The 24,486-nt window shown below is 51.4% G+C and overlaps 1 protein-coding gene across 1 annotated transcript in view; it reads left to right on the top strand.

Annotated features, from left to right (window-relative positions):
* LOC135515605 (ELKS/Rab6-interacting/CAST family member 1-like) overlaps positions 1 to 24,486 on the top strand; it is a 508,676-nt gene that overhangs the window by 8,646 nt on the left and 475,544 nt on the right. The window contains 4 exon segments of the mRNA XM_064939228.1: positions 11,442 to 11,979; positions 12,960 to 13,275; positions 13,278 to 13,424; positions 18,797 to 18,822. Coding sequence (XP_064795300.1) covers positions 11,746 to 11,979; positions 12,960 to 13,275; positions 13,278 to 13,424; positions 18,797 to 18,822 — 723 coding nt within the window. The 5' untranslated portion in view covers positions 11,442 to 11,745.

The raw sequence follows: 24,486 nt of genomic DNA, 5'->3' as shown, positions 1-24,486 counted from the left end.
CTTGCGTGTGTGTGTGTTTATGTGGCCTTGCGTGCGTGTGTGTGTGTGGCCGTGTGTGTGTGTTTGTGGCCGTGTGTGTGTGTGGCCGTGTGTGTGTGGCCGTGTGTGCGTGGCCGTGTGTGCGTGTGCGTGACTGGTTGTGACATTAGCAGAGGTGGCCAGACCACTCCAGCCTTCAGCTCTGTTCCTCAGCCATTCAGTCCCATTCAAATTCAAATACTTCCGGCTTCATGCGCCATCTGGAGATTTCCATAGGAACACGTGGATGACGTCAGCGCTGTCACTATCTACTGGTTTTAATGTCTATGCAAGGATCAGGGAAGGTTAAAGCGTATCCTAGATGTGTACCTCGGGGTGTCTTCCACCAGACTGCTGGTCTGTGGGACTGCTCTGGTTTAGTTCCCCCCCAGTCAAAGTGACACAGGCATGGAGAGGCCAGCTTGTGTTTCCCTGTAGCTGGGTCTGGTGTTACTGGGTCTGGTGTTACTAGGTCTGGTGTTACTGGGTCTGGGTAGAGGTGGAGGATAGGATGGTAGCTGGGTCTGGGTAGAGGTGGATGGTAGCTGGGTCTGGGTAGAGGTGGAGGATAGGATGGTAGCTGGGTCTGGGTAGAGGTGGAGGATAGGATGGTAGCTGGTTCTAGGTAGAGGTGGAGGATAGGATGGTAGCTGGGTCTGGGTAGAGGTGGATGGTAGCTGGGTCTGGGTAGAGGTGGAGGATAGGATGGTAGCTGGGTCTGGGTAGAGGTGGAGGATAGGATGGTAGCTGGTTCTAGGTAGAGGTGGAGGATAGGATGGTAGCTGGGTCTGGGTAGAGGTGGATGGTAGCTGGGTCTGGGTAGAGGTGGAGGATAGGATGGTAGCTGGGTCTGGGTAGAGGTGGAGGATAGGATGGTAGCTGGGTCTGGGTAGAGGTGGAGGATAGGATGGTAGCTGGGTCTGGTGTTAGCTGGGTCTGGGTAGAGGTGGAGGATAGGATGGTAGCTGGGTCTGGTGTTACTGGGTCTGGGTAGAGGTGGAGGATAGGATGGTAGCTGGGTCTGGGTAGAGGTGGAGGATAGGATGGTAGCTGGGTCTGGGTAGAGGTGGAGGATAGGATGGTAGCTGGGTCTGGGTAGAGGTGGATGGATGGAGCTGGGTCTGGGTAGATGGAGGATAGGATGGTAGCTGGGTCTGGGTAGAGGTGGATGATAGGATGGTAGCTGGGTCTGGGTAGAGGTGGAGGATAGGATGGTAGCTGGGTCTGGGTAGAGGTGGAGGATAGGATGGTAGCTGGGTCTGGGTAGAGGTGGAGGATAGGATGGTAGCTGGGTCTGGGTAGAGGTGGAGGATAGGATGGTAGCTGGGTCTGGTAGCTGGGTCTGGGTAGAGGTGGAGGATAGGATGGTAGCTGGGTCTGGTAGCTGGGTCTGGGTAGAGGTGGAGGATAGGATGGTAGCTGGGTCTGGGTTACTGGGTCTGGGTGGAGGATAGGATGGTAGCTGGGTCTGGGTAGAGGTGGAGGATAGGATGGTAGCTTGGTCTGGGTGGAGGATAGGATGGTAGCTGGGTCTGGGTAGAGGTGGAGGATAGGATGGTAGCTGGGTCTGGGTAGAGGTGGAGGATAGGATGGTAGCTGGGTCTGGGTAGAGGTGGAGGATAGGATGGTAGCTGGGTCTGGGTAGAGGTGGAGGATAGGATGGTAGCTGGGTCTGGGTGGAGGATAGGATGGAGGATAGGATGGTAGCTGGGTCTGGGTAGAGGTGGAGGATAGGATGGTAGCTGGGTCTGGGTAGAGGTGGAGGATAGGATGGTAGCTGGGTCTGGTAGCTGGGTCTGGTAGCTGGGTCTGGGTAGAGGTGGAGGATAGGATGGTAGCTGGGTCTGGGTAGAGGTGGAGGATAGGATGGTAGCTGGGTCTGGGTAGAGGTGGAGGATAGGATGGTAGCTGGGTCTGGGTAGAGGTGGAGGATAGGATGGTAGCTGGGTCTGGGTAGAGGTGGAGGATAGGATGGTAGCTGGGTCTGGGTAGAGGTGGAGGATAGGATGGTAGCTGGTCTGGGTAGAGGTGGAGGATAGGATGGAGCTGGGTCTGGGTAGGAGGAGGATAGGATGCTGGGTCTGGGTAGAGGTGGAGGATAGGATGGTAGCTGGGTCTGGGTAGAGGTGGAGGATAGGATGGTAGCTGGGTCTGGTAGCTGGGTCTGGGTAGAGGTGGAGGATAGGGGTAGCTGGGTCTGGGTAGAGGTGGACAGCTGGGTCTAGAGGTGGAGGATGGGTCTGACTACTGGCTGGGTAGAGGTGGAGGATGATGGTATGGGTCTGATAGGATTAGCTGGGTCTGTGGAGGATAGGAGGTGTAGCTGGGTCTGGGTAGAGGTGGAGGATAGGATGGTAGCTGGGTCTGGGTAGAGGTGGAGGATAGGATGGTAGCTGGGTCTGGGTAGAGGTGGAGGATAGGATGGTAGCTGGGTCTGGGTAGAGGTGGAGGATAGGATGGTAGCTGTTCTGGGTGTGGAGGATGCTGGGTCTGGGTAGAGGTTGGGATGGTAGCTGGTGTAGAGGTGGAGGATAGGATGGTAGCTGGGTCTTCCATGTGTCTGTGTGGCCATAGGATGTGCTGTGTGTGTTTGTGTGTGTGTGTGTTTTCTGTGTGTGTGTCTGTGTTCTGTGTGTGTGTTTTCTGTGTGTGTGTGTGTTTCTGTTTGTGTGTTTGTTCTGTATGTGTTTGTGTGTTCTGTGTGTGTTCTCTGTGTGTTTGTGTGTGTGTGTTCTGTGTGTGTTGTGTGTATGTTCCATGTGTGTGTTCTCCCTGCGTGTGTGTGTGTGCGTGTGTGTTTTCTGTGTGTGTGTTTTCTGTATGTGTGTGTTTTCTGTATGTGTGTGTGTGTTGTGTTTGTGTTCTGTGTGTGTGTTCCCCTGTGTGTGTGTATTTCCATGTTTGGTTTTCTGTTGGTGTGTGTTTGCCAGTGTGGCGTGTCAGTTCTCTGGTCACACACACACCACACACGGTCACACTCCATGTCTGGACTCCGATTGGAGCCCTCACTCACTCCTACTGGTCCTCACTCACTCACGCACTCACTCACTCACTTACTCACACACTCACACACTCACACACTCACTCTACTCTATATTCTCTCTCTAAATGTACCCCCCCCAACACATTAATGGCCAAATGCATGTTGTGACTGCCTGACCGGTGATACTGTGAAATAAATGAGAGGGAGAGATTCTTTAGCCTCCTGAGGTTGAAGAGGCTCTGTTGCGCCTTTTTCACCACACTGTGTGGTTGGGTCATTTCAGTTTGTCAGTGTTGTGTACGCCAAGGAACTTGAAGCTTTCATTCTTCTCCACTGCGGTCCTGACAGATGTAGATAGGGTGGTACCCCCTCTGCTGTTTCCTGAAATCCACAATAATTTCCTTTGTTTTGTTGATGTTGAGTGAGAGTTTTTTTTTCAGGCACCACACTCCTAGAGCCCTCACCTCCTCCCTATAGGCTGTCTTGTTATCATTGGAAATCAAGCTTACTACTGTTGTGTCGTCTACACACTTGATGATTGAGTTGGCGGCGTGCTTGGCCACACAGTCATGGGTGAACAGGGAGTACAGGAGGGGGCTGAGCACCTACCCTTGTGGGGCCCCAGTGTTGAGGATCAGCGGAGTGGTGGTGATGTCTCCTACCTTCACCACCTGGGTGGGAACCATGGCTACTGTATTTGGGAACCATGGCTACTGTATTTGGGAACCATCGCTACTATATTTTGTATTTATCACTTATTGGTGTTACACTAATTGTGGTAACACTTCATTCAGCTGGAGAAGGTTGATATACCTTCTAGTGGTTATATAGAGATTCTAGACTGTCAAAAGGTTGATATACCCTCTAGTGGTTATATAGAGATTCTAGACTGTCAGAAGGTTGATATACCCTCTAGTGGTTATATAGAGATTCTAGACTGTCAGAAGGTTGATATACCCTCTAGTGGTTATATAGCGATTCTAGACTGTCAGAAGGTTGATATACCCTCTAGTGGTTATATAGAGATTCTAGACTGTCAGAAGGTTGATATACCCTCTAGTGGTTATATAGAGATTCTAGACTGTCAGAAGGTTGATATACCCTCTAGTGGTTATATAGAGATTAGACTGTCAGAAGACTGTCTAGAGAAGGTTGATATACCCTCTAGTGGTTATATAGAGATTCTAGACTGTAAGTCATCAGTTTTAATGTAAAATGTTTCTATACCACCTGAGGTTAAAGGATAGTAGTGGAAGAGAACACATCACAGCTGATTCAGCTAAGGGCCTGGAGTTTTCCTGCATCGGAGCAAAACTCTGGACCCCTCCCTGCATGATATGTGTCACATACTGACAAGACGTATCGTTTGGACACGTGTGTTATTACAGTCTCTCATATGGGCCCCCTGTAACAGACTATACATATCACAAGGTGTGTGTGTGTGTGTGTGTGTGTGTGTGTGTGTGTGTGTGTGTGTGTGTGTGTGTGTGTGTGTGTATGAGTGTTAGTGTGTGTCAGAGTGCTTTCTCTGACAGACTCTCGTCCTCTTTCTCCATGAAGGGAATATTTCTTTCAATAAGTTATGAGAACGTTAAGTAGAGAGGCGAGAGGGAGAGACCTCGTGTCAGTGTGTGTGTGTGTGTGTTGCTGTCAGATGATGTCTGGTTCCTCAAAGTGCCCTGGAGGCTGAAGGAGGTTGTTCTAGATTAGTCACCACCCTGATGTCAGATACTGTTACAGTATCATGTTACCTGAGGGTGAAGGAGGAGTCAGACTGTTATCATGTTACCTGAGGGTGGAGGAGGAGTCAGACTGTTGTCATGTTACCTGAGGGTGGAGGAGGAGTCAGACTGTTGTCATGTTACCTGAGGGTGGAGGAGGAGTCAGACTGTTGTCATGTTACCTGAGGGTGGAGGAGGAGTCAGACGGTTGTCATGTTACCTGAGGGCGGAGGAGGAGTCAGACTGTTGTCATGTTACCTGAGGGTGGAGGAGGAGTCAGACTGTTGTCATGTTACCTGAGGGTGGAGGAGGAGTCAGACTGTTGTCATGTTACCTGAGGGTGGAGGAGGAGTCAGACTGTTATCATGTTACCTGAGGGCGGAGGAGGAGTCAGACTGTTATGTTGTCAGACTGTTATCATGTTACCTGAGGGTGGAGGAGGAGTCAGACTGTTGTCATGTTACCTGAGGGTGGAGGAGGAGTCAGACTGTTATCATGTTACCTGAGGGTGGAGGAGGAGTCAGACTGTTGTCATGTTACCTGGGGTGGAGGAGGAGTCAGACTGTTGTCATGTTACCTGAGGGTGGAGGAGGAGTCAGACTGTTATCATGTTACCTGAGGGTGGAGGAGGAGTCAGACTGTTATCATGTTACCTGACTGTTGTCATGTGAGGGGAGGAGGAGGACAGATTGTTTACAGTAATAGAGGTTAGAGTGAAACGCCACAGGCTGTAGAGGTCAGAGGGCGTGTGGAGGTGAGGTGTCTTATGAACTCTGTGAGCCGGGTTCACAGGAACAATGAGATGGTTTTAAAGTGGACAGTGTGTGACTGAGAGACGGTGAAGACACAGGGCTCTTTGATCCTGCTGAATGTCATACATCAGATGATGCAGAATGCTGCAAGCCTTCTATTCCTAGACACTGTAGTTAGGAGGTTAGACTGGTCCCTGGCTATGCTGTTCTACCAACTTCTCTCTGTCTCTCTGAAGTCTCTCTTTCTAAGTTTCTGTCCCTCTCTCTCTCAAGTCTCTCTAAGTTTCTGTCCCTCTCTCTCTCTCAAGTCTCTCTAAGTTTCTGTCCCTCTCTCTCAAGTATTGCTTTCTGTCTGTCTGTCCCTCTCTCTCAAGTCTCTCTTTCTGTCTGTCCTATCTCAATTCTCTGTCTGTCTGTCCTTCTCTCTCAAGTCTCTCTGTCTCTGTCTGTCATTCTCTCTCAAGTCTCTCTTTCTGTCTATCTCAATTGTCTGTCTGTCTGTCTGTCCCTCTCTCTCAAGTCTCTCTTTCTAAGTTTCTGTCCCTCTCTCTCAAGTCTTGCTTTCTGTCTGTCTGTCCCTCTCTCTCAAGTTTCTTTTCTCTTCCTCTCTCATCCACACAATTTACACTTCATTTGAGTTAGGGATGTAGAGGGAGGGATGTAGAGAGGGAGGGATTTTTCTCTCTTTCCCTCTTTTCTCCTTTGTCTTGTTGCAGACCACCTATTTACTGTTATGTAGAAGAGAGTGTCTTCTACAATGATCATCCTCACTCCGTCTGCCTGGAAACACAGTAGCCTTGACAGGCTGCAGGGTGAACGTGACACAGTAGCAAAGTCCTCCAATGGTTTAACCCCATTATAGTGGTGTTATTCTCCTTCGCTGTGACTCAACCAGAGAAATGAAGATGATGAGCATCAAACTGACCACAAGGTCAAACACACCACTGGATGAGATGTTGTTGTGTTGTCAGAGAGGCAGAGATGACAGTCCCTTAAGCAGATCATCCACCTACACAATTTACACTTCATTTGAGTTAGGGATGTAGAGGGAGGGAGGGATGTAGAGGGAGGGGAGGGAGGGATGTAGAGGGAGGGAGGGAGGGGAGGGAGGGATGTAGAGGGAGGGAGGGAGGGATGTAGAGGAGGGGGAGGGATGTAGAGGGAGGGAGAGGGAGGGAGGGATGTAGAGGGAGGGGGATGTAGAGGGAGGGATGTAGAGGGAGGGAGGGATGTAGAGGGAGGGAGGGATGTAGAGGGAGGGGAGGGAGGGAGAGGGGGATGTAGAGGGAGGGAGGGAGGAGGGAGGGGGAGGGAGGGAGGGATGTAGAGGGAGGGAGGGAGGGATGTAGAGGGATGGGAGGGAGGGATGTAGGGAGGGAGGGAGAGGGAGGGAGGGATGTAGAGGGAGGGATGTAGAGGGGGAGGGATGCAGAGGGAGGGAGGGGAGGGAGGGATGTAGAGGGAGGGAGGGAGGGATGCAGAGGGAGAGGGAGGGAGGGAGGGATGCAGGGGCAGAGGGAGGGAGGGAGGGATGCAGAGGGAGGGAGGGATGCAGAGGGATGGGAGGGGGAGGGGGGACGGGAGGGGGATGTAGAGGGAGGGAGGGAGGGATGTAGAGGGAGGGAGGGATGCAGAGGGATGTAGAGGGGGAGGGAGGGAGGGATGCAGAGGGAGGGAGGGATGCAGAGGGAGGGGAGGGAGGGATGCAGAGGGAGGGATGCGGAGGGAGGGAGAGGGAGGGATGGGAGAGGGATGGAGGGAGGGAGGGATGCAGAGGGAGGGATGGGAGGGAGGGGGAGGGATGGAGGGAGGGAGGGATGCAGAGGGAGGGATGAGGGAGGGAGGGAGGGAGGGATGGGAGGGAGGGAGGGAGGGATGCAGAGGGAGGGAGGGGGAGGGGGAGGGATGTAGAGGGAGGGAGGGAGGGATGTGAGAGGAGGGAGGGAGGGAGGGAGGGGGAGGGGGAGGGAGGGATGCAGAGGGGGAGGGAGGGAGGGGGATGCAGAGGGAGGGAGGGAGGGATGTAGAGGGGAGGGAGGGAGGGATAGAGGGAGGGGGAGGGAGGGATGCAGAGGGAGGGAGGGATGTAGAGGGATGCAGAGGGAGGGAGGGATGTGGATGCAGAGGGATGCAGAGGGAGGGAGGGATGCAGAGGGAGGGATGCAGAGGGAGGGAGGGAGGGAGGGAGGGGGATGGGATGGGAGGGAGGGATGCAGAGGGAGGGAGGGATGCAGAGGGGAGGGAGGGAGGGGGAGGGAGGGATGCGGAGGGAGATGCAGAGGGAGGGAGGGATGCGGAGGGGAGTAGGGAGGGATGCGGAGGGGGAGGGAGGGATGTGGAGGGAGGGAGGGATGCGGAGGGAGATAGGGAGGGATGCGGAGGGGAGAGGGAGGGATGCGGAGGGAGGGATGATGGAGGGAGGGAGGGATGTGGAGGGAGGGAGGGAGGGATGCGGAGGGAGGGATGCAGATGGGAGGGAGGGAGGGATGCAGAGGGGAGGGAGGGATGTGGATGGGAGGGGGATGTGGAGAGGGGGAGGGAGGGATGCAGAGGGAGGGGGATGTAGGGATGTAGGGAGGGATGGGATGAGAGGGGAGGGAGGGAGGGATGCAGAGGGATGCAGAGGGAGGGAGGGATGTAGAGGGAGGGGGAGGGAGAGAGGGATGCAGAGGGAGGGAGGGTAGGGAGGGAGGGGGAGGGAGGGATGTAGAGGGGAGGGAGAGGGAGGGATGATGCAGAGGGAGGGGGGAGGGAGGGGGGGATGATGCAGAGGGGAGGGAGAGGGAGGGGAGGGAGGGAGGGATGGAGAGGGAGGGTGCAGAGGGAGGGGGAGGGAGGGATGAGAGGGAGGGAGAGGGATGGGAGGGAGAGGGAGGGATGTAGAGGGAGGGAGAGAGGGATGTAGAGGGAGGGATGCAGAGGGGAGAGGGAGGGAGGGAGGGATGAGGGAGGGGAGGGAGGGATGCAGAGGGAGAGGGAGGGAGGGATGCGGAGGGGGAGGGTGGAGGGAGGGAGGGAGGGAGGGAGGGAGGGATGTGGAGGGAGGGATGTACAGGGAGGGAGGGAGGGATGTAGAGGGGGGAGGGATGGATGGAGGGAGGGAGGGGGGTGTAGAGGGGGGATGCGGATGTAGGGAGGGATGGGAGGGAGGGATGCATGCAGGGAGGGACCAAAATATACCACAAGACCTAGAATTGCCTTATGTGTATCCCAGCTTCACTGGTATAAGTAAACTTTTTTTTAAATGAATTTAAGCAATATTCCCCAAATTCCAGGGCTTAACTTCCCATGGAAAATGACCGAAGTTTCCGACCCTTTGCAACCCCAGCCAGGAGAGATGGATCCATAGTTGTTCTGATGCTTATTGATTAGCTAGTCCAGGGGTTTCAACTCTTCCTGATGCTTATGGATTAGCTAGTCCAGGGGTTTCAACTCTTCCTGATGTTTATGGATTAGCTAGTCCAGGGGTTTCAACTCTTCCTGATGCTTATTGATTAGCTAGTCCAGGGGTTTCAACTCTTCCTGATGCTTATTGATTAGCTAGTCCAGGGGTTTCAACTCTTCCTGATGCTTATTGATTAGCTAGTCCAGGGGTTTCAACTCTTCCTGATGCTTATGGATTAGCTAGTCCAGGGGTTTCAACTCTTCCTGATGCTTATTGATTAGCTAGTCCAGGGGTTTCAACTCTTCCTGATGTTTATGGATTAGCTAGTCCAGGGGTTTCAACTCTTCCTGATGTTTATGGATTAGCTAGTCCAGGGGTTTCAACTCTTCCTGATGCTTATTGATTAGCTAGTCCAGGGGTTTCAACTATTCCTGATGCTTATGGATTAGCTAGTCCAGGGGTTTCAACTATTCCTCTACGAGGTCCGGAGCCTGCTGGTTTTCTGTTCTACCGGATCATTCATATCATCCACCTGGTGTCCCAGGTCTAAACCAGTCCCTGATTAGAGGGAACACAATGCAGTGGAACTGGTTTGGAGGTCCAGAGTTGAGTTTGAGGGATGAAGAAAGACTGTATTGAGTATTGGATTTTCCAATGGCTTGTAGAAGCAGATGGTATTGAGTGTGTTTTCTAGATTGTTATTGGGCGGTGATGGAGAGAGAGATGGAGAGAGAGCCTGCGTGCTGGTGTGTGTGTGTGTGTGGAATGCGAGGCGTGTTGCTTCAGTTAGAAAGGGCAGTGTGGCCCTGTCTGGAACACAATTTATTATGGAAACCACAGAGAGGTGATTATTGCGGAGGGAGAATGTGGATGGCTTACTAGAAGAGAGAGAGGAAGGGAGGGAGAGAAAGAGCAGGAAAGAGAGAGAGAGAGAGAGACTCCTGCTGGCAGGGAGTCATCCAGACAGGCAGGCAGCTAGAGTAAATACAGTATGGCATGTGGGTGACCCAGATACAACCTGGACCTGGCCAGGAGTCTGGAGAGGAGAGGAGGCTGATTATTGCCAGAGATGTTCATTAGGCCATTATTTCCATCCACTGTCCTCTCTCTCTTTACTCCAGCCTGTGTCCTCTATCCTGTGTGTAGTGTCTTTACTAGAGCCTGTGTCCTCTATCCTGTGTGTAGTGTCTTTACTACAGCCTGTGTCCTCTATCCTGTGTGTAGTGTGTTTACTACAGCCTGTGTCCTCTATCCTGTGTGTAGTGTGTTTACTACAGCCTGTGTCCTCTATCCTGTGTGTAGTGTGTTTACTCCAGCCTGTGTCCTCTATCCTGTGTGTAGTGTGTTTACTCCAGCCTGTGTCCTCTATCCTGTGTGTAGTGTGTTTACTACAGCCTGTGTCCTCTATCCTGTGTGTAGTGTGTTTACTACAGCCTGTGTCCTCTATCCTGTGTGTAGTGTGTTTACTACAGCCTGTGTCCTCTATCCTGTAGTGTCTTTACTCCAGTGTGTTTACTACAGCCTGTGTCCTCTATCCTGTGTGTAGTGTGTTTACTACAGCCTGTGTCCTCTGTATACCTGTGAGCTATAAATGGAAACTTCCATGGCTTTTCTCTATTGTGTACTGTACACAGAATTTCAAACACACATTACAAAAGGAGCTGCATACTGTATGGGACTTATTACATTATGGCATGCTGCCATGTCACCGTGAATTCTCAGTGATGTGACTCAGGGGAGTGGTGAATTCTCAGTGATGTAACTCAGGGGAGTGGTGAATTCTCAGTGATGTAACTCAGGGGAGTGGTGAATTCTCAGTGATGTGACTCAGGGGAGTGGTTCAGTGATGCAGTGATGTAACTCAGGGGAGTGGTGAATTCTCAGTGATGTAACTCAGGGGAGTGGTGAATTCTCAGTGATGCAGTGATGTAACTCAGGGGAGTGGTGAATTCTCAGTGATGTAACTCAGGGAGTGGTGAATTCTCAGTGATGTAGCCCAGGGAGTGGGAATTCTCAGTGATGGTCAGGGAGTGGTGAATTCTCAGTGATGTAGCCCAGGGGAGTGGTGAATTCTCAGTGATGTGACTCAGGGGAGTGGTGAATTCTCAGTGATGTAGCCCAGGGGAGTGGTGAATTCTCAGTGATGTAACTCAGGGGAGTGGTGAATTCTCAGTGATGTATCCCAGGGGAGTGGTGAATTCTCAGTGATGTGACTCAGGGGAGTGGTGAATTCTCAGTGATGTAACTCAGGGGAGTGGTGAATTCTCAGTGATGCAGTGATGTAACTCAGGGGAGTGGTGAATTCTCAGTGATGTAACCCAGGGGAGTGGTGAATTCTCAGTGAGTAACCCAGGGAGTGGTGAATTCTCAGTGATGTAACTCAGGGGAGTGGTGAATTTCAGTGATGTAACTCAGGGGATGGTGAACTCAGTGATGTAACTCAGGGGAGTGGTGAATTCTCAGTGATGTAACTCAGGGGAGTGGTGAATTCTCAGTGATGTAACTCAGGGGAGTGGTGAATTCTCAGTGATGTAACTCAGGGGAGTGGTGAATTATCTTTTCTCTCTTTCTCTCTCTTACAGATCATTGCCTCATCCCAGGACCCATGGACTAAATGGATGTTAAAACCACCTTTCTCGCCAAGTTTACCACTCATCATAGTCCAATCATCATAGTCCAATCATCCAGGAAATGCAGGATCTTTGAACATGAACAATCTGTTCCTCTCCTTCAGCTGAGACAGACTGCCAGTCAGTAACCACATAGTGTAACACTCTCTGTATCAGGGCACTGTAGTCCACATCTTTTGGAGGATCACTTAGTCTCAGTATCTCACCTTTAACCCCTCACCCCCAGCCCTTGACCCTTAACCCCTGACCCCTAACCATGTACGGCAGCTCCCGCTCCGTTACCAAGATGGAGGGCAACAACGGCAGCAGTCAGAGTCCCGGTCGCTCCCCCTGCCTGCCCCGCTCCCCGCGCCTCGGCCACCGTCGCACCAACAGTACAGGAGGCCCCGGGGGAAAGACCCTCTCCATGGAGAACATCCAGTCTCTGAACGCGGCCTATGCCGCCTCTGGACCCATGTACCTCAGTGACAACGAGGTCATCTCTCAACAGGTGACCTAGTAATGCAATATGACGTGTCGTTTAGCAGAGGTTTTTTATCCAAAATGACCTTCTGTTCTTTTAAATCAGGAGTCGTAAACCTTTTCTTGCCCAGGGACCCCCTCCCAGGCAAAACGGCCACCCAGGGACCCTCATCATACGTTAGCAAAACAAGATTTTGTATATCATTATCATCCCCAGGTGAATGATAGTGGCAGGACAAGTAATCAACATTTTAAAATGTATAGATTTGGTAGACAGTACCTCTAGGGATCCGCGGACGCCCGGTTGAATAAACCTGTTTTAAATGACACTATGGCTAAGCACCTTGGTTTTACCAAATACACTTCCTGTCTGGCTAGCACCTTGGTTTTACCAAAGGCACTTTCTGTCTGGCTAGCACCTTGCTTTTACCAAAGACACTTCCTGTCTGGCTAGCACCTTGGTTTTACCAAAGACACTTTCTGTCTGGCTAGCACCTGCTTTTGGTCTGGCTAGCAGCTTGCTTTTACCAAAGACACTTCCTGTCTGGCTAGCACCTTGGGCTTTTACCAAAGACACTTCCTGTCTGGCTAGCACCTTGCTTTTACCAAAGACACTTTTTGGCAAAGACACTTTCTGTCTGGCTAGCACCTTGCTTTTACCAAAGACACTTCCTGTCTGGCTAGCAGCTTGCTTTTACCAAAGACACTTCCTGTCCAAAGACACTTCCTGTCTGGCTAGCACAAAGACACTTCCTGTCTGGCTAGCACCTTGGTTTTACCAAAGACACTTCCTGTCTGGCTAGCACCTTGGTTTTACCAAAGACACTTTCTGTCTGGCTAGCACCTTGGTTTTACCAAAGACACTTAGCTACTGTATGGATGTGAATTATTTAAATGGTTTGTATTCCTGTATGTGAATTCTGTTGTTTGTATATTTGAATATGCTGATCTTAACTAAATTAATTTTGTGAACAATAAAGTAAATCTAATCTAATCGATCTATTCTAGACCCAGGCCTATCCCAACCCCAACCACGACCCTAGCCTGCCCAAGAGCACCATGACCCTGGGTCGCTCCGGAGCAAAGCTCCCTTACGGCATCCGGACAACCGCCATGGGCTCCAACCCCAACATCAGCCAGGGAGGTGGAGGCTCGTCCATGCCCAGTGACAGCATCGCGTTTGGGTGTGACCACGTGTCCTCGTCCCAGTCCAGCCTCCAGCAGGCATCCACGGTGCCTCACTCTTTACGCCAAACCAGAGACAACACCATCATGGACCTCCAGACCCAGCTGAAGGAGGTGCTGAGGGAGAACGAGCTCCTCCGGGGGAGGTGGATGTGAAGGAGAGCAAGCTGAGCTCTTCCATGAACTCCATCAAGACCTTCTGGAGCCCCGAGCTGAAGAAGGGAGAGAGCTGTCTGAGGAAGGACGAGACTCAGGTGTCCAAGATCTCTGTCTGGAAGGAGCAGTACAGTTAGCGGTACAGGACGAGACTACAGGTAAGATCCTGGAGTCATGTAGTTAGACTGGAAGGAGCAGTACATGTAGTTAGACTGGAAGGAGCAGTACATGTAGTTAGACTGGAAGGAGCAGTACATGTAGTTAGACTGGAAGGATCTGTACATGTAGTTAGACTGGAAGGAGCAGTACATGTAGTTAGACTGGAAGGAGCAGTACATGTAGTTAGACTGGAAGGAGCAGTACATGTAGTTAGACTGGAAGGAGCAGTACATGTAGTTAGACTGGAAGGAGCAGTACATGTAGTTAGACTGGAAGGAGCAGTACATGTAGTTAGACTGGAAGGAGTGTGAAGTCATTCAGGTGGGATGCAGAGACTTGCTTGGAAGTTGGGAGGTTGGTCCTTAAGGGCACCTAAGGGTTCTAACCATTGGGTCAGTTGTTGGTGGTTTTGCATGGTGTTTTAACCCTGGTCAAAGGTGAAGAGGTCAGACTGAGTTGTGTATGCTGTTAGTGCTGTCGTTGTCTCTTCCATATTTAGCTCACAGTCAGCCAGAGATCTGCCTTCCGCCTCAGATGTTTCCCCTCCGGCTGTGTGAGCGTGTGACGTCGGTCAGTGAGCAGCCGGTTCGCCTGTCTGCTGAGTTGGATAAATCTGGGCTCTGTCTGGGCAGATTTCATCCCACAAAGCTTGATCACAACTTCTTATTGGGAACACAATTTTGAGATGGTATCCTAATTCTGTAGTGAAGGATGGAATCAGTTGTATCTAATTATGTAGTGAAGGATGGCATCAGTTGTATCTAATTATGTAGTGAAGGATGGAATCAGTTTTATCTAATTCTGTAGTGAAGGATGGAATCAGTTATCCCATCTAACCTGTTATCTAGTCAGAAACCAGTTGTGATTTCCAGTCCTAGGATGGAATCCTGTTCCCATCTAATTCTGTCATCGAGCTCAGAAACCAGGTGTGATTTCCAGTCCTACCTGTCCTGTATCCCATCTAACCTGTTCTAAAACCGAACGGTTGCTGTGGGCATTTGAACTGATGACAGGTTAGATGGGATACAGGACAGGTAGGACTGGAAATCACACATTCAATTTTTTTATTTTTTATTTTATTTCACCTTTATTTAACCAGGTAGGCCAGTTGAGAACAAGTTCTCATTTACAACTGCGACCTGGCCAAGATAAAGCAAAGCAGTGCGAGACAGACAACAACACAGATTTACACATGGGATAAAACAAACGTACAGTCAATAACACAATAGAGAAAAAGTCTATATACAGTGTGTGCAAATGAGGTAAGATTAGGGAGGTAAGGCAATAAACCAGGTAGGCCATAGTGGCAAAATAATGACAATTTAGCAATTAAACACTGATGTGCAGAAGATGAATGTGCAAGTAGAAATACTGGGGTGCAAAAGAGCAAAATAAATACATAAATACAGTTCTTCCCTGATGCCAAAAAGCAGAACTTCTGAGAAAGCCTTTAGTTGTATCTGACTAGTTTTCTCCTGTTGTTGTAATGGCTGCTGTTCTGGGGGAACCATGATGAACCTGGTAACTGTGTTTATTGACAGGCCGTCTGTGGGAATAGAAGGAGAAAGATGCCTAGTCAGTTGTACAACTGAATGCATTCAACTGAAATGAGTCTTCCTCATTTAACCCAACCCCTCTGAGGTGTGGGGGGGCTGCCTTAATCGACAACCACGTCTTCAGCGCCCGGGGAACAGTGGGTTAACTGCCTGGTTCAGGGGAACAGTGGGTTAACTGCCTTGTTCAGGGGAACAGTGGGTTAACTGCCTTGTTCAGGGGAACAGTGGGTTAACTGCCTTGTTCAGGGGAACAGTGGGTTAACTGCCTTGTTCAGGGGAACAGTGGGTTAACTGCCTGGTTCAGGGGAACAGTGGGTTAACTGCCTTGATCAGGGGAACAGTGGGTTAACTGACTTGTTTAGGGGAACAGTGGGTTAACTGCCTGGTTCAGGGGAACAGTGGGTTAACTGCCTTGTTTAGGGGAACAGTGGGTTAACTGCCTGGTTCAGGGGAACAGTGGGTTAACTGCCTGGTTCAGGGGAACAGTGGGTTAACTGCCTGGCTCAGGGGAACAGTGGGTTAGCTGCCTTGTTCAGGGGAACAGTGGGTTAACTGCCTTGTTTAGGGGAACAGTGGGTTAACTGCCTGGTTCAGGGGAACAGTGGGTTAACTGCCTGGTTCAGGTACAGAATGACAGATTTTAACTTTGTCCTGGTTCAGGGGAACAGTGGGTTAACAACCTGGTTTTGGGAACAGTGGGTTAACTGCCTGGCTCGAACCTCAGTGGGTTACCTGCCTTGTTCAGGGGAACGGAAGTGGGTTAACTGCCTGGAGAGGGAACAGTGGGACTGCCTCTAACAGGAAGAAAGTTTCATTACATGCATGCTGAGATGGGAGGATGGATGAATGCCCAAATAGTGGACAGTGGGTTAACTGCCTACACACACAGGGGACGCAGTGGGTTACACACACCTTGTTCAACAAACAACACACAGCTGTCAGAACCTGCCTCATTGTGAAATCAGTGAAATATTGCAGCAGAAATTCAGAACAGTGGAAGAGCACATGATTTTAGGCAGAAACAGTAGTGTATTCAGATGGCCTTGTTCAGCCAGATGGACACTGTAAGTGGGTTAACTGGCTTGTTACAGACCCCACTGGGTTAAACACATGTTCAGCAACAGAGTGGGTTAACTGCCTTGCTGTGACAGAATGACAGATGTTTTACCTTGTCCGTGTGTGACGATGAGCAACCTTTCGGTTATCCCAGGAGATGACTCAGGCTCCTGGCCCAAGGAGCCAGAGACAGACTGAGAGAGAAAGAGAGACAGAAATATAGAGAGGAAGACTGAGAAGTTTCATATACATACATGCTGGGACATTGATGCTGATGAGGATGATGATGATGCCAAATAGTGGACTGAGGGAGTCTTTCATAGACTAGGGGGACACAGATGCACAGACAGATAGACACAGAGAGAGACTGGGGGACACACACGCACAAACAAAAGACAGCTGTCAAAACACACCTCATTGTGAAATCAGTGAAATAGATATATTGCTCCAGAAATCTCTACCCCACCACTTTTCTGGAAGGCATGATTTTAGACAGAAATATTTTATTCAGATCCTCTTTATTCAGATCCTCCTCTCAGATGGAGCGTATATGTATTCAGATGGAAAATAGTTATTCAGATGGCCTGTCAGCCAGATGGGCGTAGTGTATTCAGATGGCCTGTCAGCCAGATGGGCGAGAGTGTATTCAGATGGCGAGTGTATTCAGATGGCCTGTCAGCCAGATGGGCGTAGGTATTCAGGTGGTCTGTCAGCCAGATGGTGGAGAGGTATTCAGATGGGGGTCAGCCAGAGACAATGTTATTCAGATGGCCTGTCAGCCAGTGCCGGAGTGGTCCCAGTGCCGGAGGGTGTATGCCATAGAGTCCCAGTCAGCCAGAGAGTCCCAGTGCCGGAGATGTCCTGTCAGTGCAGATAGAGTCCCAGTGCCAGATGGTCCCAGTGCCGGAGTAGTCCCAGATGGCCTGAGAGCCAGATGGAGAGTCCCAGATGGCCTGTCAGCCAGATGGATGTAGTGTATTCAGATGGCCTGTCAGCCAGATGCCGGAGTGTATCCCAGATGGCCGGAGGTATCCCAGATGGTCCGGAGTCCCAGATGCCGGAGGGTCCCAGTGGAGGGTAGTGTATTCAGATGGCCTGTCAGCCAGATCCCAGTGCCGGTGGTCCCAGATGGCCTGTCAGCCAGATGCCGTATGTATTCAGTGGCCTGTCAGTCCCAGATGGTCGTAGTGTAGTCCCAGATGGGAGAGTCCCAGTGCCAGAGAGTCCCAGTCAGCCAGATGAGTCCCAGTGCCAGAGAGTCCCAGTGCCAGATGGCCTGTCAGCCAGAGATGTCCCAGTGCCAGATGGAGTCCCAGTGCCGGAGAGTCCCAGTGCCGGAGAGTCCCAGTGCCGGAGGGTCCCAGTGCCGGAGGGTCCCAGTGCCGGAGGGTCCCAGTGCCGGAGGGTCCCAGTGCCGGAGGGTCCCAGATGCCGGAGGGTCCCAGATGCCGGAGGGTCCCATTCAGATGGTCTGTCAGCCCAGATCCCAGTGCCATAGAGTCCCAGATGCCATAGAGTCCCAGATGACATAGAGTCCCAGTGCCGGAGAGTCAGCCAGATGGTCCCAGTGTAGTGCCAGAGAGTCCCTGCCAGCCAGATCCCAGTGCCAGAGAGTCCCAGTGCCAGAGAGTCCCATTCAGAGAGTCCCAGTGCCAGAGAGTCCCAGTATTCAGATGCCAGAGAGTCCCAGTGTGCCAGAGAGTCCCAGTGCCAGATCCCAGTGCCAGAGAGTCCCAATGCCAGAGAGTCCCAGTGCCAGACCAAGACTCTCACTCTATTCAGATGAGTGCCCTTTAACATGGCTCAGATGGAGTAGTGTATTCAGGGGTCTGTCAGCCAGATGGTGTGTAGTGTATTCAGATGGTGTGTAGTGTGTTTGTGGATGTCAGCCAGATGTGTGTGTATCTCAGATGTCTGTTTGTGCCAGATGTTGTGTGACAGATGGACCTGTGTATTCAGATGTATATTTCTTAGTTGTGTGTGAACCTGGGACAGTGTATTCAGATGGCCTGTCAGCCAATGAATGTAGTGTATTCAGATGGCCTGTCAGCCAGATGGACGTAGTGTATTCAGGTGGTCTGTCAGCCAGATCTCTAGTGTATTCAGATGGGCCGGGAACAGTGGTACAGCCGACACAGATGGCCTGTCAGCCAGATGGGCCCTAGTGCACTTTCAGAGGGAATATTTTGCCATTTGGGATGTTATTTTTACTTTTAATAATGATCTGTCAGAGATATGGCCATAAACACAGATGGACTGTCAGCCAGAGGGGATGAAAAGAGAGATGGAGGAGAGAAGATGGAAGGGGAGAGGATTCAGTGGTCTGGAAATAGATTCCTGTCTTATAAAAGACACCAGTAAATATTTGAGTAATGGCCTGTCAGCCAGATGGAGGGAGGATTCAGATGGGGGTGGAGTGTATTCAGATGGGGGTGGAGGGATTCAGATGGGGTGGAGGGATTCAGATGGCCTGTCAGGATGGGAGAGTGTATTCAGATGGGGTGTCAGCCAGATGGACGTAGTGTATTCAGATGGCCTGTCAGCCAGATGGTCGTAGTGTATTCAGATGGACGTAGTGTATTCAGATGGCCTGTCAGCCAGATGGACACTGTAATGTCCCAGGAGCCTCTCAGTGGGCTGTTACAGTCACCCCACTGTGTCCTAAACACATCTCAGGAGTGTGTGGGCTTCTGGAGAGTGTGTGTGTGTGTGTGTGTGTGGGACCGACCATAGGGATCGTATCCCAGGAGATGACTCAAGCTCCTGGAACAATTTGGAGAGAGACAGACAGAGAGAGAAAGAGAGGAGAGAAGATAGAGAGGGGGAGGGAGAAGAGATGGTGGTGGAGGGAGAAGATATAGTGGAGGGGGACAAAGAGATGGTGGTGGAGACAGAGAGATGGTGGGGGGGAGGAAGAGAGAGTGGTGGAGGGAGAGAGATGGGGGTGGAGGGAGAAGAGACAGGAGGGTGGAGGGAGAAAAGACAGAGAGTGGAGGGAGGAGGGAGGAGAGAAAGGGAGAGAGAGTGTGGAGGGAGAAAGACAGAGGTGGGGGGGAGGGAGGAGAGATGGGGGTGGAGGGAGGAGACAGTGGGGGAGGGGGACAAAGAGGAGAGAAGGACAAGGGAGAGAGAGAAAGTGGAGGGAGAGAGGGGTGGAGGAGAGGAGAGTTGGGGGGGCAAAGAGGAGAGAGAGATTGGAGAGAGAGAAAGGGGAGGAGGGAGAGTGGGGGAGGGATGAGGGAGAGAAAGGAGAGATGGGGGGCAAAGGGAGGAAAGACAGGGGGTGGGAAAGAGAGAGGAGAGGGAAGGAGGGGGGAGGGAGGAGGGATGGGGGTGGAGGGAAGACAGATGGGGTGGAGGGGGACAGAGATGGAGTGCCGGAGAGAAAGACAGTGGAGGGAGACAGAGACAGAGAGGCAAAGAGAGAGAGAAATAGATAGAGATCTGTCTCCATGGCCCAATTGTTCATCATTAAAAACCACTTTTCTGGGGCTTTTTAAGACATTTCCAGAAAATATTTTATTCCCTCCCTTTCCTCATCCTCCTCTCAGATGGAGCTAACGCTAGAATCCCATCATGGAAAATATGTTAGTGGTGGAATCAGGTTTGTTATCAGAGAGGGAGAGAGGGGGGTTTTTGAGAGGTGTTAGCGAGAGAGTGAGTGAGGGGGAGAGTTCCAGGGCAGGGTGAGCTCGATAAGTTTGAGTGCGAGTGACAAGGTGGCTAACCCTAAGGGGGTGCCCAATGTTAATAGATTTCCTAACCAGTGCCAAGAGTCCCAACCTGGTGGTGGAATGACTTCTGAGAGTCCCAAACCGGAGAGCCCCAGTGCCGGAGAGTCCCAGTGCCGGAGTTTCCCAGTGCCGGAGATACCCAGTGCATTTGGAGAGTCCCAGTGCCGGAGAGCCCCAGTGCCGGAGACCCCAGTGCCGGAGAGCCCCAGTCCGGATTAGTCCCAGTGCCGGAAATGGCCCCAGTTCCGGAGAAAGCCCCAGTGCCGGAGAGTCCCAGTGCCGGATTAAATCCCAGTGCCGGAGAAGTCCCAGTGCCGGAAATGGAGAATGTCCCAGTGCCGGAGAGTCCCAGTGCCAAGAGTCCCAGTGCCATAGAGTCCCAGTGCCATAGAGTCCCAGTCGGAAAGTCCCAGTGCCAGTAGAGTCCCAGTGCCAGAGTCCCAGTGCCGGAGGGTCCCAGTGCCTGAGTGTCCCAGTGCCTGAGAGTCCCAGTGCCAGAGAGTCCCAGTGCCAGAGAGTCCCAGTGAAGTCGGAAGTTTCATACACCTTCGCCAAATACATTTTGAACCCAGTTTCACATTGCTGGACATGGAGTCCTAGTAATATTAGTCTTAGGTCAGTTAGAATCACCACTTTATTGTAAGAATGTGAAATGTCAGAATAATAGTAGAGAGAATGATTTATTTCAGTTTAATGTTCTTTTATTTCACATTCCCAGTGGGTGTTTACATACACTCAATTAGTATTTGGTAGCATTGCCTTTAAATTGTGTAACTTGGGTCTGTGTGTGTGTGTGTGTGTGTGTGTGTGTGTGTGTTTGTGGATGTGTAGCCAATGTGTGTGAATTCTGTTTGTGTGTGTTGTGTGGTGTGTGTCTGACAGTGTATATTTCTTAGTTGTGTGTGAACCTGGTGACAGTGTAAGGTGTCAGTGGTCTCTGTGTTAGAAGAGCTATAGGACTGCAGTGGCCCACACCCAGACAGCCGACACTATCAATCTCAGGCTATGTCCCAAATGGCACCCTATTCCCTATATAGTGCACTACTTCTGACCATAGCACTATGGGCCCTAGTGCACTTTATAGGGAATATTTTGCCATTTGGGATGTTATTTTTACTTTTAATAATGATCTGAAGAGATATGGCCATAAACACAGAGGACGATCTAGGGGATGAAAGCACCAGAGGAGGAGAAGATGGAGGCTGAGAGGAGCAGTCTCTGTTGGAAATAGATTCCTGTCTTATAAAAGACACCAGTAAATATTGTGAGTAAAGAGAGAGGGGTGGAGGGAAACAGATGGGGGTGGAGGGAGAGAGATGGGGGTGGAGGGAGGAGATGGGGGTGGAGGGAGGAGAGACAATATTTGGTGGATGGCAGTTGGGGGTGGATGGAGGAGAGATAGGGATGGGGTGGATGGAGGAGAGATGGTCCTGGAGGAAGAGATGGGGTGGAGGGATGGTGGGAAGAGATGGGGTGGAGGGAGGAGAGATGGGATGGTTGGCTAGGAGGGAGGAGAGATGGGGGTGGAGGGAGGAGAGATGGGGGTGGAGGGAGGAGATGGGGGTGGAGGGAGGAGAGATGGGGGTGGAGGGATACCTAGGGATGGGGGTGGAGGGAGGAGAGATAGGGATGGGGGTGGAGGGAGGAGAGATAGGGATGGGGGTGGAGGGAGGAGAGATAGGGATCCTGTTGGAGTGGAGGGACCTAGAGATGGGGGTGGAGGGAGAGAGATGGTGGTGGACCTAGAGATGGTGGTGGAGGGAGGAGAGATAGGGGTGGGGTGGAGGGAGGAGAGATGGTGGACCCTCCTCCTGGGGGTGGAGGAGAGATGGGGGTGGAGGGAGGAGAGATGGGGGTCCTCCTGGGAGAGTATATGGGGTGGAGAGGAGAGACGGTGGTGGAGGGAGGAGAGATGGTGGTGGAGGGAGGAGAGATGGTGGTGGAGGGAGGAGAGATGGGGGTGGAGGGAGGAGAGATGGGGGTGGAGGGAGGATAGATGGGGGTGGAGGGGGAGAGATGGGGGATAGGGAGAGATGGGGGTGGAGGGAGGAGAGAGAGACCCTCCTCCTGGGGGATGGGGGGTAGGGAGGAGAGATGGGGGTGGAGGGGGCTGGGGGTGGAGGGAGGAGGGATGGGGGGTGGAGGGAGGAGAGATGGGGTGGAGGGACACTATGGGGTGGAGGGAGGAGAGATGGGGTGGAGGGAGGGGAGACACTCCTGAGAGATTGGGTGGAGGGAGGAGAAATCCTGGTTGCACAGGGAGGAGAGACTCCTAATTTGGAAAGGGATACCTAGATGTGGTGGATACAGGATCCCAGATGGGGGTACAGGGAGGAGGGATCAGACCCCTCCTCCTGTTGGATCGGGGTACCGAGAGGGCAGACCCGGTTGGCTACAGGGACCTAGATTTTTGGGTTTGGAGGGAGGAGGGACCTGGGGGTGGGGGAGGAGGGATGGGGGTGGAACCGAGACCCTCCCCTGGGGGTGGAGGGAACACTGCATGGGGGTGGAGGGAGGAGGGATGGGCTGAACAGGGATCCTGGAGAGATGGTGTTTCAGGGAGGATACCTATGACCCCGGGATTAAATGGGGTTAAGGAGGGAGGAAGATGGGAAATGGAGGAGGGATGGGGGTGGAGGGAGATTTCATGCGTTTGGTCGGTAAAATGAACACGACTCATAACGCCATCTTCAGGCCTTTGGGCTAGCGGGATGCCCCACACCCTGACAAAGTCCCCCAGATATACAGTTGAAGTCGGAAGTTTACATCCAATTCCTGACATTTAATCCTAGATGGGGGTGGAGGGATACCTAGATGGTGGTGGAGGGAGGAGAGATGACCAGACAAAGAGAGATGGGGGTGGAGGTCAGTTAGAATCACCACTTTATTGTAAGAATGTGAAATGTCAGAATAATAGTGGAGATTTCCATTCCCAGGGGGTTGGCTACAGGGAGGAGACAATAAGTTGGGTGAATTTTGGCCCATTGAGGGCTAGACTGGGGATACTGAGAGGGAGGGATACAGAGACAGAGAGTTTTTCCTGTTGAGGAAGGGATTGATGGACCTTGACTTTGAGAAAATTTGGCCCAATTGTTGCATCATTAAAAACACAAACTTTACTTCATTTAACACACCCAGAAAATGAGAAGCAAGTCCTCCTCCTGGCTACATCCACGATGCTAGAGTAGCCTGGCTAATCCCAGATGTTGTGTATCTGTTCAGCCAATCAGGTTGGCTACACGTTTCATCAGACCAGGGGTTCCGTTCAATTTTTGCCTGCAGTTGTTACCAGACCCTCCTCCTCCTGGCTACACTATACCTAGACACTCCTCCTCCTGGCTACACTATACCGAGACTGTTGGCTCATACCTAGACCCTCCTCCTGTGGCTACACTATAAGACCCTCCTCCTCGTGACACTCCTTTTGCTACACTATACCTAACCCGTTTCCTAACCTAACCTCCTGTTGGCTACACTAACCTAGCCCGCTAAATTCTCCTAACCTGCTACAAACCCTTACTTCTGCTAGTCACAAACCTAGACCCTCCTCCTGAGACACAGTCTTGGTTTCCACCTAGAATGGCTACAGATACAGACACTCATTTGGTTACACTATAAAAAACACACTGCTGCAACCTGATTGGCTGAACACTGTTGGTACATAACACCCTCCTCCTGGATTAGACACTCCTTTGGCCACTAAATGGTGTTTCCTGAGGCTACACTATTTAGACCCTCCCTGGCTTTCCCTAGACACTCCTCCTGTTGGCTACATTAAATAAAGTTAAGGAGGCTACACTATGGAGACCCTCCTCCTGCTGGCTACAATGGACCCTCCTCCTGTTTGGCTACACTATACCTAGACCCTCCTCCTGTTGGCTACACTATACCTAGAACTCCTGCCTGTTGGCTACACTTTCCTAGACCCTCCTTTGGGCGGTAAAATGGAACACAGACTCAGTACTATACCGACCATCTCCTCTGGCTACACAGACCCTCCTCCTCCTGGCTACACTAGAGACCCTCCTCCCCTGATGCCACCACACCCTGACAAAGTTCCCCAGATATACAGTTGAAGTCTAGAAGTTTACATACTAGACCTTCGCCAAATACATTTTGCTAACTCAGTTTCACAGATTCCTGGACATTTACCCTCCTCCTGTTTAATATTCCCCTGTTGGTCTTACCTAGACCCTCCTCCTGTTTACAATCACCACTTTATTGTAAGAACCCTCCTCCTGTGCTACAAATGTCAGAATAATAGTAGAGAGAATTATTTATTTCAGCTTTAATTTCTTTTATTTCACATTCCCAGTGGCTACACTATACCTAGAAGTTTACACTATCACTCAATAAGTATTTGGCTACACTATTGCCTTTAAATTGTTTCCTCCTGGGCTACACTATACGTTTGGCTAGCCTTCCACCAAGCTCCTCCCACAATAAGTTGGTGAATTTTGGCCCATTCCTCCTGACAGAGCTGGTGGAACTGAGTCTAGACCCTTTGTTGGCCACTTTGCTCCTGGCACACACACTCCTTTTCTACACTTCTGACTCCTCCTCCCCACAAGACCCTTTTTTTACCCTCCTCCTGTTGGTCAGGGCTTTGTGATAGCCACTCCAATACCTTGACTTTGTTGGCTCCTTATAAGCCATTTTGCCACCTTTGGACACTATACTTGGGGTCAT

The sequence above is a fragment of the Oncorhynchus masou genome, chromosome 27 (assembly GCF_036934945.1).
Source record: "Oncorhynchus masou masou isolate Uvic2021 chromosome 27, UVic_Omas_1.1, whole genome shotgun sequence".
Taxonomy (NCBI): Eukaryota; Metazoa; Chordata; class Actinopteri; order Salmoniformes; family Salmonidae; genus Oncorhynchus; species Oncorhynchus masou.
Note: the sequence above shows the minus strand (reverse complement) of the source record. Positions and strands in the feature narration are given on the sequence as shown.